Source organism: Podarcis tiliguerta, assembly GCF_965153285.1.
Source record: "Podarcis tiliguerta genome assembly, chromosome: Z".
In the NCBI taxonomy this organism is placed as follows: Eukaryota; Metazoa; Chordata; class Lepidosauria; order Squamata; family Lacertidae; genus Podarcis; species Podarcis tiliguerta.
Genome location: NC_139553.1, coordinates 18967763 through 18986512, shown reverse-complemented (window position 1 = coordinate 18986512; position 18750 = coordinate 18967763). Strand labels below are relative to the sequence as shown.

Genomic DNA, 18750 nt, shown 5'->3' with positions numbered 1-18750 from the left:
GTCCTGAGTGCAAGTGTTGAGTGACATCCTAGTAGGGTGTAGAGGGCATCTCTCTCTCACACACATTGCCTTGTTCTCCCTCCATCTGTTGTTGAGTGCTGGGCCTCCTTCCTGGCTCCTTGCTGAGAACCCCTGCTTTACAGGACTACCTCTGTCTAGAAGGCACAAGGGAGAAGGTGCTGAGGACTTCTAGTATGTCACATAACCAGAGCTGATCTCGTGTACGTGTGTGTGTATGGGGCAGGGGACACTCTCTGTGACCCTCTTCCTCCCCCGCTTCAGCTTCAATCCCTGCTCGTTGTCTGGAGCTACTCCCACCTCCCCAAAAGGCAGGACTAGCTCAATTGGGATTCATCCACCACCACCAAACCTTGTCCTCCCACCAGTGTTTTGGTAAAGCATGCAGGAAGCTGAGCGACAGATGAAGTGAGAGGCTCGGAGATCTGCCCTTTGAAAGCTGAGGGGTGTTAACTGGGGTGCTTTGCATTTGTCCCCCTCTCCGTCTCCAACTCAACCCTACTGTCTGTTACATTATGAACTGACTTGGGTAAGTGAAGAGATTGGAACACCCTTTTGCTCATGCTGGGAGCCCAAGTCTTGGGATCTATATAGGTGTAACAATTGGGATTTCCTAATGCACCCATAAAATCAATCTGACAAAAGGGCACCAAAAGGCCTGTGGGAAGGAGGAAGGAAAGGTTTGGTGGTATCCCGGTCTGGGTGGTATCCAGACAGCTGTGATGTTGAGGTGGGCTAGGGAGCTGAATGGAGTTTAGTGACTATGGTTGCTGGGCTTCAGCTGGCCCAGTTGCCCTCTCTTAAGCTACTGCTGCTGTGAACCCTTATGTGCTTATAACTGGTGGTATCCCACCCCGATTCCAAGATCCATCATTCAAGTAACAATTTGAGTTTTTGGTGCAAAGTGAACCACATGTTATGCACTGTGCATGTATTGCCATTAGCCTCCCATGGGATTTGATTGTTTACATTTGCTGAAATAAGCACAGTAATTGACAACCAGAGTTAACAAGGGAGGATTAATCAGTTGCAAAAAAAAAATAGTATGGCACTTTAAGTATACTATAGCAACAGTTAATAGCTGCCATGCAAAAGTCTACCAGAAGCCATGCACCCCGCCCTCTGCTAGTTATAGTGGTTTCCTTTGTCAACAGATATTTGCCATTTCCATCTCTCTCTTCATAGCCATTGTAAAGTCTAGAATGAACAGCACTCTTCCCCAGTGCCCCCCACCCATCTGCTGGGGCTCTCATTACTATTGTGGATCTATTGAGAATGGCTAGGAGAGCACCTCACACCTGTTGTTAGGGAAGGGCTTATGCTGATGTGGTTGCCTTGGCAACAGTGACAAAGATGAAAGCCTCTGGGAGAAGCCTTGAATAATAACATGGAGGGACCACATGGGAGAGAAAGCGGGTGTGGAAGGCAGGGGACCCTGAGAGTTTAAAGAGTGGAGAAATAGAGCATGAAGCAGAATTCCCCTGTACACTATAGAATTCAAATTTAAGTTTCAAGCATTCAATACTCAGTTAGCTCACATTTGCAGAGTCTGGAAACAGTGACAAAAACTGACATTTTAAAATGAAGCTTTCATTTCTCTTTATTGTAATTGAGAAGCAGATGAATCACATCTCTGCCATTCTGTTGAGAAACTGAAAATGGGGATTGGTCACCACAAGCAATCGGCCGATTTGGGACAGCTAATCAGTCCTTGAAGGCTGTTGGCTGACATCTGATCTTCATCCCCTCAGTGACTGGAAAGAAGCTGAGGTCACTAAAGATGGCAGGTGGGCATTTGCCAAATTTCTGGGTGCCAGAGGGAACCTGTGCCTGGCTTGGGAGAATTCACTCTTCCAAGATAAAGGAAAGGTCGCCCATCTGATGGGGTCCCCAGGAGCTCCTGAGCAGAGCCAGAAAGCAAATCATGGCAGTAAGATCTCTGTGAGTTGGAGGGAACAGTGCCTATTGGTGCATATGTGCGTGATGACATTCCTCCAACCATGGGCGTAGCCAAGGGGCAGGCAGGGAGGGGCAGCTGCCCTCCCCTAAGTCAAGTAAAACAATAGAAATACTTAACTACCTGACCATTCACAACAGTTCTGTCCCCCCCCCCCAACAAAAGTCCTGCCTGCCCCCCCCAGTCCTGCCCCCAAAACAAAAATCCTGGCTACACAGTCACTGCGGCTATAAGCAATCTCTAAACCGAACATACCAAAACAGGGAACATAAGCGTTAAAATCCCATAAAATTCAAGCGAACTAATGGGTAAAATTACAAAAGCATGGGAAAACACCAGCAAAACATAAAAACATGACTACAATGTGGTCGAAAAACTTCCTCAGGAGTTGGGGAAAACTTGTCTTGGAATGTACAGTTCTCTCAACTGATACAGTGCTCATTAAATATGCTGGGCTCTCTAACTATGCTGGGCTCCTCTTGAGTCTAGTGGCATTTTTCCTGATCTGTGGTATACTTTCTAGCTGACATTCCCAGGCCTACCTGGAAATGCTGTCATGTGTGGGGTTGAACCTGTGACCTTCTGCAAAGCAAGCAGATGCTCTACCCTTGTGCCATGGTGCTTCCCTGTACAGATCAGCTGAAGAGGGGGTTAGTGCCCCTGTCCCTCACCAAATGAGGTTATAACCTCTCAGGCCCCTTCAATGCTGTGTCTACATTCTCACTTGCTTTAATTTGGCAGCTGGCACCAAAATCAGTGGGGCTTTTGTGGGCTAGGAGAATGTACTTGGATGGTGGGAGGGGATGAGTGAGCTCTCTGGGCCAGAAGCTGGCAAGCCCCACCTTAAACCAAGGAGGAGCTCCCTGGTGGTCTCTGTTTGCACTGGGGCAGCACCTACTCCCCACAACTCGTTGGAAGAAAGCAACATGAGGAGGTCTTGTTCCCGGGATTCTTTCCTGGGTATTCGTTCTTTTCTGTGTTTCCTGGCACAGGTTCCTCTCCCTCCTGCCGCTGCTGCCTTCTGTGCATGGAGAAAGATGGAGAAAACCAACGGTCTGAAGGCTTCCCCTGCCAACCATCAGTCACAGGAGTCCATGAAAACTGCTGCCAATGGGGATCCAGAGAGAAAGGAGCTCAGCAACCACAGCAGGTAACTCTCAGAGCAGGGGGCTTTGAGGTCTGCTGCAAGGGGTCCCTGGCCCAAGAGCCAACTTGGCACTGGATACCCAGTGTTGAGGGAGGAAAGGCACCCAAAACATGCTCTTCAATAATTGCTTGCTGCATACCCATACAGAGCGTGTCTGAGGCCCAGGGCAGGGGTCTTGTTCTTGGCTTGACTGTGTAAGTCTGTCATGCCCTTAGCAGGGCCCCCAGCTGTTTTAGCCCTCTAAGGCCCAGGGCAAGTGTATCTGGTTGCCCACCCCCCTGCAAGGGCCTGGGCTGTTGCCTAGCATAACTGAATAGGGGTCAGTCTGTGCCTAAGGGAGGAGGGGAAGCCTTTGGGGCCACTTGGGAAGGAGTTCAGGGATGAGAGCAAATAGTCCTTCCTGGTGAGCATGGAGGCCCAGGAAATGTTTCCTCCATGGGCGAATTCACAACTCTGAGTTCCAATAGGAAACACACTTTTAGAGTGTGGTGCTAATGATGCCAATGTTGTGGGTTTAATCCCCCTATGAGCCAAGAGGTCTGACTCCTGCACTGCAGGGGGTTGGACTAGATGACCCTCAGTGTGACTTCCAACTTTGCATTTCTATGAATCTATGATTCTGAAAATGTATAGGGACCCTCCACAGCTGGGCTTTTTTGAAGCAGCCCTTTCAGATCCCACCCGCGCATTTCTCAAGCAAATGCTTGACTTTTCTGCATCTCAGCACTGTGTGCTCTGGAATAAGGGTGGCTGGGACAGGTGAGAGGAGATCTGATTTTTGTCTCCTCTAGGTTCTGCTTGCAGCCAGCAGAGATAGGATCTCAGACTAGGTCTCCACCTTGTGGTCAAGGCAAGAGGTAGGCTGTAGCTCCCAAAATCCTCCAGTTTGCTTTCCTGCCTATGTTGAGCACAGTCACAAATCAACTCCCTTAATGTGTGTGTGTGTGTGTGGGGGGGGTTCTCTAGGGCTAGACAATATGGGAGTCATTACAACTCCCAAGTCAATCAACTTGGATTGATGTGGAGTTCTTACTTTGATGTGGGAAGGGAGCTTGAGGAGGAGGCAGTGGCAGTGAGAGGGGCAGACCCCCTTATGAGGGGAGGGTGTTCCGCTTCATTCCCACCTCTGCTTGGCAGCCAAGGGTCATCCTTCCTACCTGGTCTCTCTACAGAGTGCCGTCAACCAATGATGACACATCCTCAGAACTTCAGCGTGTTGCCGCCTTGGATAATGTGGACGAGAAATCCCACAAGACAGGAGGCCTCTCCAGGTACTTCTTATGGGGCTCCTTGTGGGGTTGATGAAGCACAGCCAAGATAAAGTGTCTCCTCTTCAGGCTTTGTGGTAGCCTTTGCAGTGGAGATGGAAAATGCAACAGGAGCCCACCACTCTGTGGAGCAGCAGTCTTTGGAAGTGGGGGGGGGGGTCAGCTTGGGTGGGTGTGGAGGTTGTGCTGAAATTGTGCCCATCAGCTAAACCAAAGAGTAGTCTCCATGAGCTACTCCGCTCTAGATGGGGACGTTACAAGAAAGGATATTCCGACTCAACTTTATGAAGAACTTTCTGAGGGTAAGAGCCATTCATCAGTGGGACGGACTCGCTTAGATGATGGTGGACTCTCCATTCATTGGAGGTTTTAAACAGAGGTCAGAAGGCCATCTGCCAGGGATTCTTGTAGCTGTGACTCCTGCATTGCAGGGGATTGAACTAGGTGGTCCTTGGGGATCCCTTCCAACTCTACAATTATATGATTCTATTATTTTGACTCATTACCCATAGCTGAGCTGGTGTTTCAAGACTTAGGAACATAAGTATTATCTAATCCTGCCTATGCACAGTTTCAGGCAGGAGTCCTTTCCCAGCCCCACCTTGTGATGCTGCCAGGGGTTGAACCTGGGACCTTCTGCATGCAAAACAGGTGCTCTGGCCACTGAGCTATGGCCCTTGCCCACAATTCCACCCTGCTGGGGGTGCTCTTGAAAGCCCATAAGGGCCATTTGTGGAGATGGCCTAGAACATGGTAGGAGTTTCAAGGGAGGCCCTGCTAGCTGTGGCTGCTGAAGAACCCTCTGCTGTTTCCCCTCCTAAGAAGCACTTGATTGAACAAGATGGGCAAGAGGAGGCTTCGTAACCCTCACAAGCCCCGAGGACTTTGTCTTCCTCTTTTGCTGATTCCCAGGAAAGCTGATGACAGTGAAGGTCACAGACTTGGATGGCTCTAAAAGTGGATTGGACAGATTCATGGAGGAGAAGATGGCTATCAATGGTGACCAGCCAGGATGGCTATACTCCACTTGCACTGTTAAAGGCAAAAATGCATCTGAATCCCAGTTGCTAGAGACCACAGGAGAGGGGAGTGCTCTTGTGTTCGAATCCTGCTTGCAGATTTCCCATAATGGGCATCTGGTTGGCCACTGTGAGATGAAGATGGTGGACTAGATGGGCCATTGTCTTGATCCAGCTACAGGGCTCTTCTTTTGATCCCTCCTGGCAGCTTAGAAGGCGTGAGATGCTTCAGGACCTAGATTAGGCACTTAGGGGGAAGCAATGGGCAGAGTGGGGCTGTGTAACTGCAGCTCAGAGGGAGAGAGAGGGAGAAAAGCTGTACACTTCTCCTGCCCAGGGTGAATGTGAGGGGAGACTCTACTCCACTGCTCCACTGGAAATGTAAGGGTGTTCTCTCCCCCCTCCCCATTTGCAAAGCTTGACCCTTTCCCTTCTCTCTTCCTTTTCTAGGATAGCCCGCCTGGTGATGGTTATCCGGGGTTGGGCCAATAAAGGCTTGAAAGAAGAAGAGCGGCGGCCAGACTCCTTCCTGGAACGATTTCGAGGACCAGATGTCAAGACTTTGGCAGTAGCTGCAGCAAGGGGTGATGGGTTTGATACCCATGACAGAAAGACAAAGTGAGACTCCCTCCTGGCTGGCTGGAGCTGCTGTGGGAGGCTTTGCATGGGCCAGGAGAGGAAATCATAGGCCACCTTCCCTCTTCTTCTCACCCCCCATCTCCTCCTCCTCCTTCTTCTTCTTCCTCCTCCTCCTCCTCCTCCTCTTTTTCTTTCTTTTCCTCCTTCTCCTCCTACTTCTTCCTCATCTTCCCCCTCCTGCTTCTTTCCCCCTTTTCTCTTCCTTTGCTTTTTTCCTCCTCCACCATAAATAAGGGGCAGGCCTCATTGGTAAGGTTGGACCTTGCCATTAGCCATGGTAATTTGAGCAAAGAAAGGGCAGGCTGCTGGAGAGTGAAAGAGGCTCACAATCAGCCAGGGTCTTTGGCACTGAGCAAACAGGGTCTTCCCTGAGAGGTTAAGTGGAATGTGTTAATTACCAGAGAGCAGCGATGGTTCTGGGCTGCTGTGGCCCAGTGAGGCTTTTGCAAAACAGGAGCAGGCCAGAGTGTTCAGGCCATTGTGTAAGGCTGTTGTGCAAGTGCTGAGGTTGTTGGTCATTGTGGACAAGGCTGAGGAGAGGAACGGGGCATTCCTTTTCTTCCCATTCTACACTTTAGAAATAAAAATTGCCATACTTTGACAGCCTTCAAGGTATGCCATCAAGGCCTTTCAGGGAACAGGAGGTTGGGCTTGCTCTAGTGATTCTAGCAGCCAGGACCTCCTGCCTTCTCCTATCTAATGCCCCGTGAGCCAGCCCACCCCTTTCCCTCTCCCATAAGGCCTAAGATGGGGTTGGACACTTCTGTAACAATCTGAGGTACTGGATGGACACCTCAGAACACCCGAAGTGGAGAGCAGGCAGCTGGGGGGTCTTTCCTTTGGGGCATCTTGTTGGCCACTGTGAAAACAGTATGCTGAACTAGATGGGCTCTCTTTAGCCTGACCAGCTGCTGCAGGGTTCTTCTGATGTTCTCCCCGGGCAGCTTAGAAGGTATGAGACGCTTCAGGAACAGGAAGGCTGATTGGACATTTGGATGGAAGGAAGGGGTGGGCCTGGGGTGTTTACTTCTCAGTCACTGTGCTGTGGCCACCTCTGGTCATCTGTCTGGGTAAAGGAGGTCTGTGTGTGCTGACTTAACCCTTTCAGTTTCATGTACTCCAAATCACCCCCCCCCCCACAGTGTGAATTCATGCCTTAGCTGCAATTTAGACTAGGGATTTGAAGATTGCAGGCTCTCTCCACCACCATCTCCCCTCTAGGCCAGATCCATTGAAGACTCATTGCGGCCACTGAAATGTTTTGCTTCTATCTGCAGGAAGAAATGGAAAGTCTTTGTGATGAATCCCGCAGGGGACTGGTATTACCGGTGGCTTATGGTCATTGCAGTCCCAGTCCTGTATAACTGGTGCACGTTGGTAGCACGGTGAGTCCTTGGAACCCATGTTTTTGGGGGGGTGGGCACAAGAGAAGGGGGGGGGGGCAGATTCCGCCCAGAGCACCTATCTGCACCAATCTGCAGAGCATGATGTGAGTCCTTGTGACTCCTCTCCCCGCTGCTGTTTCTCTCCTGATCCTCTCCCCCAGAACTTCTCTTCCTAGGAAGCATGGATTTAACAATCCTTAATTTGCTGGAGTTTCAGTAGTTACAGGGTTAACTCACTGCTGAAACTCTGGGAGGTTGCTTATGACACTTCCAACACATGGAATTATTTATTATTTCTATTTTATTCATTTATTAAATTAGTATACCATCCTTCATTGGAATATCGCAGGATGGTTCCCAACATAAAAATACAAAATGAGAACATGAATACATAATAAAACAAGAGCAACCCCCCATAACGCCCCCAAACACATTTAAAATGTCATAGAATGCTTAATAAGTCAAAGGCCTCGTTATAAAGAAACATATTTGCCTGGTGCTTAAAGATAATGTCATGAAGGCACCACATGAGCTTTCCTGGAGAGATAATTCCATAATTGGGGTGCCACCACTGAAAAGGCCTGCTGTCATGTTACTGCCCTCTAGAAACCTTGTGGAAAAGGCACATGAAGAAGGGCTTCTTGCGGTCCTTGATGAGTGGTCCCTGCTCCAGGAAACCTGCCAGGGAAACAAAGTGTGAGGCATTTTGAATTGGGCCCAGAAATGAATTGGCAGCCAGTGCAGTTGGGCCAAGAAAAGGGTAATATGCCCAAACCATCTTGCCTCAGTGAGCAACCTGGCTGCTGAATTCTGCACCAGCTGAAGTTTCTGAACTGTCTTCAGAGGCAGCCCCACAAATAACATGCTGCAGTAATCTAACCTAGAGGTTACCAGAGCATAGACAACAGAAGTTAGGCTACCCCTGTCCAGACAGTGGTGCAGCTTGGCCTCCTTGCTTCCCAATCAGCTGCCCGAGCCACCAGAGGGCTGCTGCCTTCTAATTGTTTCTCTCACCCTCCTCACCACAGGGCCTGTTTCAATGACCTCCAAAGGAAGTACTGGATCTGGTGGCTAGTTCTAGACTACATCGCAGATAGCATCTACATCGCAGACATTGTCATCCGCTTTCACACAGGTGAGGGAGCTGTGTGGGGAGGAGCCTGGCTCAGCCTTCATCTCACTATGTGACTCTACAGGAGCCAGAATCTAGTACTAAAAGAGTATTGGAACTGATTCAAAATTTTGGTCAGGTAGCAGGTTTTAAGCTAAACAAGATGAAAGCTAAGGTCTTAGAGAAAAACTTAACTGCGATGGAGAGAGAAAAGTTTCAGAAGGAGACAGGATTAATACTGGTTAAGAAAGTGAAATATTTAGGGGTTAATATGACTGCTAAAAACGTGAATCTATTTAAGGATAACTATGAAAAATGTTGGACTGAAGTGAAAAAGGATTTAGAAATATGGTCAAATTTGAAACTATCACTGTTAGGCCGAATTGCTGCGATAAAAATGAATGTATTGCCAACGTTGCTGTTTTTGTTTCAAACATTGCAAATTGTGGACAAAATGGACTGTTTCAAGAAGTGGCAGAGAGATATCTCTAGATTTGTCTGGCAGGGCAAGGAGCCTCGAATAAAATTTAAGATATTAACAGATGCTAAAGAAAGAGGTGGATTTGCCCTGCCAGACCTCAAACTTTATTATGAATCAGCCACATTTTGTTGGCTGAGAGAATGGATGCTTCTTGAAAACACTGATGTTTTGGATTTGGAAGGTTTTAACAATGTATTTGGTTGGCATGCATATCTCTGGTATGACAAGGTTAAGGTACACAGAGCTTTCAAAAACCATATTGTCAGAAAAGCATTGTTTAATGTCTGAATAAGATATAAGGATTTGTTAGAAAATAAAACCCCAAGATGGCTGTCACCAATGGAAGCAAAGGCACTGAAAAAACTCAATATGGAGGCCAAATGGCCGAAGTATTGGGAAATTCTGGAACAAGAGGGAGACAGGTTAAAATTGCAGAGTTTTGAAAAATTGAAAAACAGGGTGCGAGACTAGCTCCATTATTATCAAATAATGGAGGCATATAATCTGGGCAAAAAACTAGGTTTCCAGGTAGAAAAATCAAAATTAGAAACAGAATTGTTAGATCCCAAAGTTAAGAATTTGTCACTATGGTGGTTAAGGATGGTTAAGGATTCCACCTCCAGCACTTGTGAGACAGAAAATGGCCCCAATAAAGCAAATCTTATTAATGGCAGTTCTGAAAAATAGAGTTCCCCAATGAAAGATTTATCAGCCTTCACTGCTGAATAATTTTCTTAAAATTACCCACCTGGGCATCAATATTCAGGTATGGCAAAAGCCTCTGCCTTGATATCATATTGAGCTGATGAATGATCTGAATGCTGTGGGGTGGGTGGGAGGAGTCTCATGCTCTCCCACTATCTGGGGCTGGGACATGTTTTCAACAATCACCACCCACCCTACAAGCTCACCAGGATGGGAGGCCTGTTTTGCTTAGAATCCTGTGTGCTGTAAGTCCTGCCTGCTCTCCACAATGCTGCTGCTACCTGGCTCTAGTTGGATTACGAGGCTGGAGATGGGTGAAATCCAAGGCATGTGGAATGAACAGATTGGATGGAAATAAACACATCACCATATCTGCAGTGACAGCACTAGGCAAAGATTTTGCTGCGTTTTAATGCCTCACACTGTGTTTCCCTGGCAGGTTTCCTGGAGCAGGGATTACTCGTCAAGGACCTCAAGAAGCTGCGTGATAAGTACATTGCCACCATGCAGTTCAAGCTGGATGTCCTCTCTGTTTTGCCCACTGACTTTGCTTACTTTGCCGTCGGCTTACACCGCCCCGAGTTGCGCTTCAACCGGCTGCTGCATTTCTCCCGCATGTTTGAATTCTTTGACCGGACGGAGACACGGACCAGCTACCCAAACATCTTCCGAATCTGCAACCTGGTGATGTACATCTTGGTCATCATCCACTGGAATGCCTGCATTTACTATGCTATCTCTAAGGCCATTGGCTTTGGAGAGGACACCTGGGTGTATCCCAACATCTCAGACCCAGAGTTTGGTTATTTGACAAGGGAGTACATCTACTGCCTCTATTGGTCCACACTGACCTTGACTACCATCGGGGAGACCCCACCGCCTGTGCGTGATGAAGAGTATCTCTTCGTCATCTTTGACTTCCTGATTGGTGTCCTCATCTTTGCTACCATTGTGGGAAATGTGGGCTCCATGATCTCCAACATGAACGCCACCAGGGCAGAGTTTCAGGCCAAGATTGATGCAGTCAAGCATTACATGCAGTTCCGCAAAGTGAGCAAGGACATGGAGGCCAAGGTGATCAAGTGGTTTGACTACCTCTGGACCAATAAGAAAACTGTGGAGGAGTGGGAGGTCCTGAAGAACCTGCCTGACAAGCTGCGGGCAGAGATAGCCATCAACGTCCACCTGGAGACGCTGAAGAAAGTGAGGATCTTCCAGGACTGTGAGGCTGGGCTTCTGGTGGAGCTGGTGCTCAAGCTCCGCCCCCAGGTATTCAGCCCTGGAGACTACATTTGCCGGAAGGGGGACATTGGCAAGGAGATGTATATCATCAAGGAAGGGAAGCTGGCTGTTGTGGCAGATGATGGCGTGACCCAGTATGCTATGCTCACAGCAGGCTGCTGCTTTGGGGAGATCAGCATCCTCAACATCAAAGGAAGCAAAATGGGGAACCGGAGGACGGCAAATATCCGGAGCATTGGCTATTCCGACCTCTTCTGCCTGTCTAAGGAGGACCTCATGGAAGCAGTGACAGAGTATCCAGATGCCAAGAAAGTCCTGGAGGAGCGTGGGCGAGAGATCCTCACCAAAGAAGGTCTGTTAGATGAAGCAACTGCAGCAGAGGGCATGGAAGGTATGGATGTGGGGCAAAAGCTGAGCAGGCTGGAGGCCAGCTTGGACATGCTGAATGCCCGGTTCTCTCGCCTCCTGGCTGAGTATGATGCTGCCCAGATGAAGCTCAAGCAGCGTGTCACCTCCCTGGAGACCAAAGTGAAGCAAGACCAGCAGGATGACTTCTTCTCTGATGGTTCCATTAGCCCATCCACAGAAGAGGGGAACGCCAAACCTTAACCTACTGCGCTGCCATCTGGATTGGAGGCAGCAGCATTTCCTTGCATCTGATGCCCATCCAGACTGCCTTGCAGTAACCCTGTCTCCACCAAACTGCTGCTCCCTAGCTGACTCTTTCTCTCCCCTTAGTCCATTCCCAGCTGTATGTTCCTGGTGACTTTCACCAGGGTCCTTTTAAGTCTCTCTTGAACTGCTTTGAGAAGGTCAGACACCCTCCATTTCTTTCCTCAAGTTGCATGTTCCTCCTCTCACCCTCGCCCCCAAATGGGCCAAATAGCACTGCCTCTGGCAGGTGCTTATTTGGAACATTCCCATCAAGTAACCCACTACAGTAGACCACATTACCTGCTTACAATCTTATTTTGACAACCACTTTTGTGAAAATCTCTAAGCCGGTCCAGGTCCTTCCTGTTCGTGGAGCACATTCAGAGAAAACCTCTCCCTGTGAACTGCCTATGCTCCCTAAGTCTGCATAGAGGGCAAAGGGAGGGGATGTGTGCACTTGGGTGTGTGGGATGTTGGTGTTTGCTAGGGCCTGAACCCACCTGCTTCAGTGAGGATTATAAGATTTTGGAAATGTGTTAGTTGAAGATTGCTTGTATGCCTGCAATCCTGCCATCCCACACAAGCTCTTTAGCCCTGGTTCTGCTGCCTGGCTGCTCAAGCGGGCAGTGCTGTCTCATTCAGTCTCATTCCCTTTCTGCTCTTTGAGGCTTTTAAGATCCCTCCTGACTGAGTTTCCCCCTCAGTTCTTGAAGACTTACAGCTCCTTCTGCATCGACTTTAGAGCTCCAATTGATGCCTCTCTTTAGCAAGCATTGCCTTGGGGGCTCGACACACCCCAGGCAGGTAGGGGGGACCCCGTACTTGTCCAGGGAAAGTGATTGAGCCCAACACAAATTCTGAACCTGGAACCTATCCCAGAAATGCTGGAGAGGAAAATCTCCTCACATTTCACATGAAGGATTAAGCTGAAGTGGCTGCCCCGTGTGTGCTGGGTAGAAATGGCCAGCTGAACATCAGGACAGGCTTGGTTGAGACCATACCCCTCTTTCTTGTTTAACTCACCGGTATCCCTTGGCTAATGCACAATAGCTCTGCCATTCTCAGGGAAACACCCCACCCCCTGCAGCCCTCTCCCTTGTCCATTCCTCTCTTGCCTCAGTTCATGACTGAGCCAGTTTACACAGAACAAGGGACTTTGGACCCAAAGGCTGTTTACTTGCCCAAAACTCAGATTTCAGTTTTGGAGCCCTCTTGTCAATTTCCATTTTTATGCACCAAATGAAAATGGGCCACTTTCCTCAGGGTTAGTTGTGGAGGAGGAGTATGCTTAGTCAAAGTGTTTCTATCAAGTTTTCACTGGGTCTGCTCAGATCCTGCCTGGAACCATGAATTCCTCCAGATCCATTTCTGGAATGAAACAGAAGCTCGCAAGAATTTGGGGTGGAGCTGCTGGGTATGGGAGCAGGACCCATCACCCAAAAAGCCCACAATGCTTCCAGTGTGTGCCTGGCAAGCACATGACTTGATGTGGACTCTACACCTGAGCCAAGGAAGCCACAACTGACAGGCGTCCTGTGAGGCACGTTACACATCTTCAAAATAAAGAGCTCAGATGTGAGCAGCCAGTGGGTTTAGCAGATGGGTTGCATAGGTGCCTCCCTGCTCCCTCCCCCCAGTTTCCTGGCTGCTCTGGTTGGACTACGCAGACTGTGACTCTTTTACCCTGGGGCTTTGGGTCTGCTCAAGTTAATGTTCCATGAGCTTATTTACTTAACAAACAAATTGCCCTGCAGCTCTCCTTGCAGTGTGTGTGTGTGTGTCTAGCAATGTTACATAGCGGCGGCGGCGGCAGCAGCAGCAGCTGCAGCAACAGCAATACATTCCTTTCCAGATCCCACAGACCTCTGGCTTCCCAGCTGCAAATGGTGAGCCACAAGGGGGTGCTGTGTACAGTGGAATGAATTGCAGTCCTGCCTGGCTCAGCCTGATTGGAATGGAGACACACTGAATGTGGGAGCATCTCTCAAGCGGAAACCCAGAGCAGAGGGGCCCAGCTTTTCCCCTGGAGCCAGAAGCAAATCTTCTCTCTGGAAAGCAAACCTTGTTGTGCCGGAAGGCCTGGTGAGCTGGTCTGCTCATCCAATCCATGTGCTGTTGCATTCATTTTCCTTCGGGAGGGAGTCTGCATGCAAATGACTTGTGGGCCAGCATGAATTTCACAGACCCTCAGGCTTCTGAAGTGCCTATTGCATTGCCCTCCAACTGTTCCTGAACCTATCCCAGGGAAGGAGGGCTCATTTCAAGATGTCACACCCATTTATACTTTTTATAAAGAGTTTTCCTGCTGAGGTTACTCATTAGTTATAAATATGGTTGCTAAAACTCATCTTTTGTCATTTTGTATCTTATGTTTCAAGTGGGGGATGGTGTGACAGTGGCTCCTTTTTGCTCATGGCAGGGTCCTGTTCCACTGGGATCCTTTGTCTCCTTCCCCCTAACCCTGCCTGTCCCACAGTGGTGTAGCATGGGGTGTGTGTGCAAGGGCCACTGTGGCCCTGGGTGCAGAATTCTGATGGGGTCCAACTCAACACACCCACAACAGGTTTCCTTACTGAGGCCACATGGCTGCACCACACTGTTGACTCAAGTTGAAATTGTGGTGATCGCATGGTTGGCGGTTCGAATTCCCGCGGCGGGGTGCATGCCTGTCGTTTGGTCCCAGCGCCTGCCAACCTAGCAGTTCGAAAGCACCCCGGGTGCAAGTAGATAAATAGGGACCGCTTACCAGCGGGAAGGTAAACGGCGTTTCCATGTGTGGCTCTGGCTCGCCAGATGCAGCTTGTCATGCTCGCCACGTGACCCGGAAGTGTCTTCGGACAGCACTGGCTCCCGGCCTATAGAGTGAGATGAGCGCACAACCCTAGAGTCTGGCAAGACTGGCCCGTATGGGCAGGGGTCCCTTTATCTTTACCTTTATGACCCCCTAGATCCTTTTCACATGCCCTTCTGTCAAACCAGTTGTTCCCCTTCCTATATTTGTGCAGCTGGTTATTCCTGCCTACATTTGTCCCTATTGAAATTCATTGTGTTACTTTGGGCCCATTTCTCAAATCTATTAAGGTCATCTTGAATCTTGATTCTGTCTTCTGTGGCATTAGCTACCCCTCCCATTTTTGTGTCATCTGCAAATGACCCTGAATTAATACCCTGTTAATACACATAGAGTTGATGGCAAGAAGGGTGAGGATAGTTTTGGAGGTCATGTGTGCCTAGAACCCCTTTGGGGGAAGGGCAGTGGGTGTAGACAGCTTTGGCGTGAAATAAGGGTTGCAAAGGGCTCCTGGCACACACGACCACATGGTTGCCTGCCACTTGCTTTGTCATTACTGCTTTCTGCTTGAGGCAAGCTGGGGATTTGACTCATTTTCTGTGTGAAAATCCAGGATCCATGATGCACTTTGCTGCTTCTGAGACCACAACAAGAGCGTTTGTATGGGGTGGAATGCAAGACCACAGATTCTGCTTAAGGGCAATCTGTGCACACAGTGTTTTGAAGGATTTTTTGTTTGTTTTTTATAACAGAGAACCCTCAAGAGTGAGAGCTGTTTCAGCACTCTGGACAGCGGCTGCAGGGCTCATCTGCAGAGATACAATCTCAGGGAAACACGGAAGAGCTGATGATGAGGGTGACAATGACAGCGTATGCATGCTTGCTCCTTGAAAAGCCTACCCAGCCCACCCTATTAACCTACTTGGGAAAATCCTAAACCTTTAAACCATTACTTGACAGAATTCAAAGCAGTCTGCCTGGTTTCTTATGGTGCTAGGAATTCAGAGGTTCCCAAATGCCCTAATGAAATTAAGGCTAGCATTTCAGTGGCTAATAAACAGACATTTGTGCTAATGTAGAGGACCCCAGTAGTGAGACTCAGCATTGCTTGGGGGAAGCTCAGTCCCTGGGAGAAGCTGAAGGAGCATCTGGCATCCCTTGAGGGCTTCAGCCTCAAGAATCCTGTGATGAGGGCAAGATTGGAGGAAACCATGCAGCCAACTGCAGCAGCTTGAGAGCTCAGTGGCAAATTTCACCCAAGCCTTGAGGTCTGAAGCAGGAGAAAGAGGCCTCAAAGCATCCTTCGAGGTGCCTCCCAGGCAGTCTTCTTAGATGAAAAAACTGTTTCCTTCAGGGAGTAGCTTTCCCACTCCAGCGGTATTTTCACTGTTGGAAACTGGCTTCTTTAGATAATACTAGGTAAAATCCTTGGGGCAGGTTATTTCCAAAAGGACACCTGCTGCCCTAGCCCCACTCATATACTTCACTGCTGGGTCTCTGCATATATCTGCATGCCTTTCATTAGTGTGGGAAATTATTTGATAACCTCATAAATCTATCCTGCAAAAGTGAAGTGCTTGAGCTGAAATCCAGGTGCAAGGAAATGCTCACGATTTGTCACATGGAGAAGCAAGCTAGGAACTTGAACACATGCTCAAATTATCCATTTGTTCCTGAACACACCAGCCCCAAGCACCACCCTCCCTCCTCCCCTGACACTAGCATTTACTCCAAAGTAATGCCATTCTGATTCCAATCCACCAAAGCCAAGGGAAATCAGACAGAAGGTTGTGGATAGCATCTGACACAACAACCTTTACTGCTGCCAATTTGGCTTCCCTGCTTCTGAACTCTAAGTGCTGTTTGGGGGGTTTAAATGAGGCCATTAGTGGTTGGTTTGGGGTTCCTTCTAATTAATCCATGTTTCAAGCTCTGCAGTCAAATCAAAGAGTTCTGGATGCTCAGATATGAGATGGAAGCCTCCCTCTGCAGGGAAAGAAGGAAGGAATATCAGCTTCACCATCATAGGGAAGGCTCTTCCCAGAGCCATAGAGTACAGCAGTCAGCTAGGCTTCAGCAAGAACAGCACCCAAGCTTGAGACTCCCAAAAATGTGTGAGGGTGTACATGTAGGGTTCCAGGATTTCAGGCAGGGGCCCTTTCCCAGTGTCACCTGACAATGCTGCTGAGGGGTTGAGCCTGGAACCATTGGCATGCAAAGCAGGTGCTTTGAACACTGATCTGTGGCCCTTGCCCACAATTCCACCCCACCAGCGGTGCTCTTGAAAGAAGCCTATAAAGGGCCATTTGTTGAGCTGGCCCAGAAGTAGGAGAAGTTCCAAGGGGAGGCCCTGCTACCTGTGACTGCTGCACTGGGGGCGTGGGTGTCATAGCATACAATAAAAGAATTGTAGATTTGGGAGGGACCCTGAGTGTCATCTAGTCCAACTGCCTGTAATGCAGGAATCCCAGCTAAAGTATCCCTGAAAGATAACCATCCAACCTCTGCTTGAAAACCTCCAAGGAAGGAGAATCCACCATCTCTGTTCTATCATTGAGCAGTTCTTACTGTCAGAAGGTTCTTCCTGCTGTTCAGTCAGAAATCTTTTTTGGGGGGTAAGTTGAATCCATTGGTTTGGGTCTTACCCTCCTGAGCAGGAGAAAACAATCTTGCTCCATCTTGCATATGGCCAGGGGCATACCTAAGGGTTGGTCAGGTTGGCCCCCACCAAGGATGCATCCCTCCTCTCTGGCTTGGAATGGCTAGAAGCCCACATGCCCACACATTTGCTACATGGGCTGCTACTCCCCTGCTCTGGTAGGCTGGGCAAGGCATGCAGGCTCCTCTGGGGACCTCAGTGGAGGAATCAGGTCACTGGTGTGAGACATTGCAGCAACCCTGTGGGGTCCTCCCCCATTCAGCTGACTGCACTATTAGACGTGTGAGGAGAGCACCCAGCAGGGCTTGGAAGGAAAAAAGATGAGAGAGCAGGCGAGAGTTGCAGGAGGAAGAAAAAAGAAAGGGAGGAAGGTTGGAGGCAGAAGGGAAAACAGCACAGGAAGGCAAGAAGACAAGCTGAGAGATGGACTAACAGAGGAGGAGGTGGGGAGGTGAAGCATAGCAGACCCTACCCCGATGGCACTGGCAGAGTGCAAAAAGTTATGAAAGGCAAACGTTTTGAGTTTCTGGTCCTTGCCAAGGGTGCAAGGGAACCTGGATACCCCTCTGAATCTGACAGATATTTGGCTTTCCTCTCTCCTCTCAGTCTCCTCTTTTTCAGGCTAAACATACCCAACTCCCTCAACCATTCTGCATAAGGCTTGGTTTCCAGAGCCTCCATTATCTTGGTCACTTTCCTCTGCGTGTGTTTCAGCTTGTCAATATCCACCTTAAATTATGGTGCCCAGAAGTGGGCACAGGACTCTAGGTGGGGTCTAACAAATCCAAAATAGATTGAGTGAGGGAAATTCTCCCTCCTTTCCTGATGATTCAGAGTTGCTAATGTTGTTGGATGCATGCAGTCTCCATTCTGGCACTTATCCAGGGGTGGTAGTGTTTGCAGGGATGAGATTGCACATGCGGATCAGCTCCTGAGCCAGAACTGCAGTTGGTGATGAAAGCTCCAGGTTCAAATCCCAGCTTAGCCCCTCAGAGAATCATGAGTTGCTCAGTCTCAGACCAAGAGAGAGATTTTGATTCATGTTTTCCTGGGTCAGGGGCTGTTGGGGAGCCTTCCCTGTCCTCTGCAGTCAGTTCATGCCACTATGTTGAGTGGGCTGATCCTGCCTTTGAACAGGGATCATGGTCCTTTCATCACTCCTGTCGCTTTTGCTCCTTTAGCTGAATTCCCATCAGGATAAAGGAGACTTTAGTGAAAAGGTCGGATGAACAAGAGAAATGCTAGAAAGGCACTTTTGAAGTGTGAAGGAGGAGGGACGCCTCCCCTCTCCACAACCCAAGCCAAGCTATACATAATTCAGACTTGTTAATTGCTCTTTTTACCACGCCCTGCGTACCCATTAATCATCATGGCTCTTTCTTTTCTTCTCTTTAATTCAAACCACCACTTTTGGGTCTTGCACTGCCCAGAGCCAATATTGATTAGTTTTAAATATATATATTACAAACAAGAATTTCTTCCAATGAGATTTATAAAGGATGGTGCCTTTTTGTAATAACACATTTTCCAATGAAAGGAAAAACGGAGCATAGGAGACCTCAGGCTTATTTCCTTTAACAGCCTGTGATTGAGGGTGCGGGAAGGAGGGGGGTGCAGAGGAGTTGAAGGTGGGAGATGCCTGGGTTCCTGAAAAGGACATCCCACTCTCTAGTC

General features: G+C 48.8%; 1 protein-coding gene across 8 annotated transcripts; it reads left to right on the top strand.

Moving 5' to 3' along the window:
- Positions 1-10: 10 nt before the first annotated feature.
- Positions 11-15379, top strand: CNGA2 (cyclic nucleotide gated channel subunit alpha 2). Of its 8 annotated transcripts, none has more exons than XM_083423601.1 (8): positions 14-192; positions 2968-3125; positions 4295-4393; positions 5860-6027; positions 7326-7433; positions 8462-8568; positions 10170-11324; positions 15170-15379. In XM_083423601.1, the coding sequence occupies exons 2-8, from the start codon at positions 3013-3015 to the stop codon at positions 15184-15186; spliced, it is 1767 nt and encodes a 588-aa protein (XP_083279727.1). In that variant the 5' UTR covers positions 14-192; positions 2968-3012; the 3' UTR covers positions 15187-15379. The 8 variants fall into 8 exon arrangements, with proteins under 8 accessions (XP_083279722.1, XP_083279727.1, XP_083279726.1 ...); XM_083423600.1 differs by having other exon boundaries at positions 10170-11363; XM_083423602.1 differs by having other exon boundaries at positions 23-162.
- The last annotated feature ends 3371 nt before the right edge of the window (positions 15380-18750 follow it).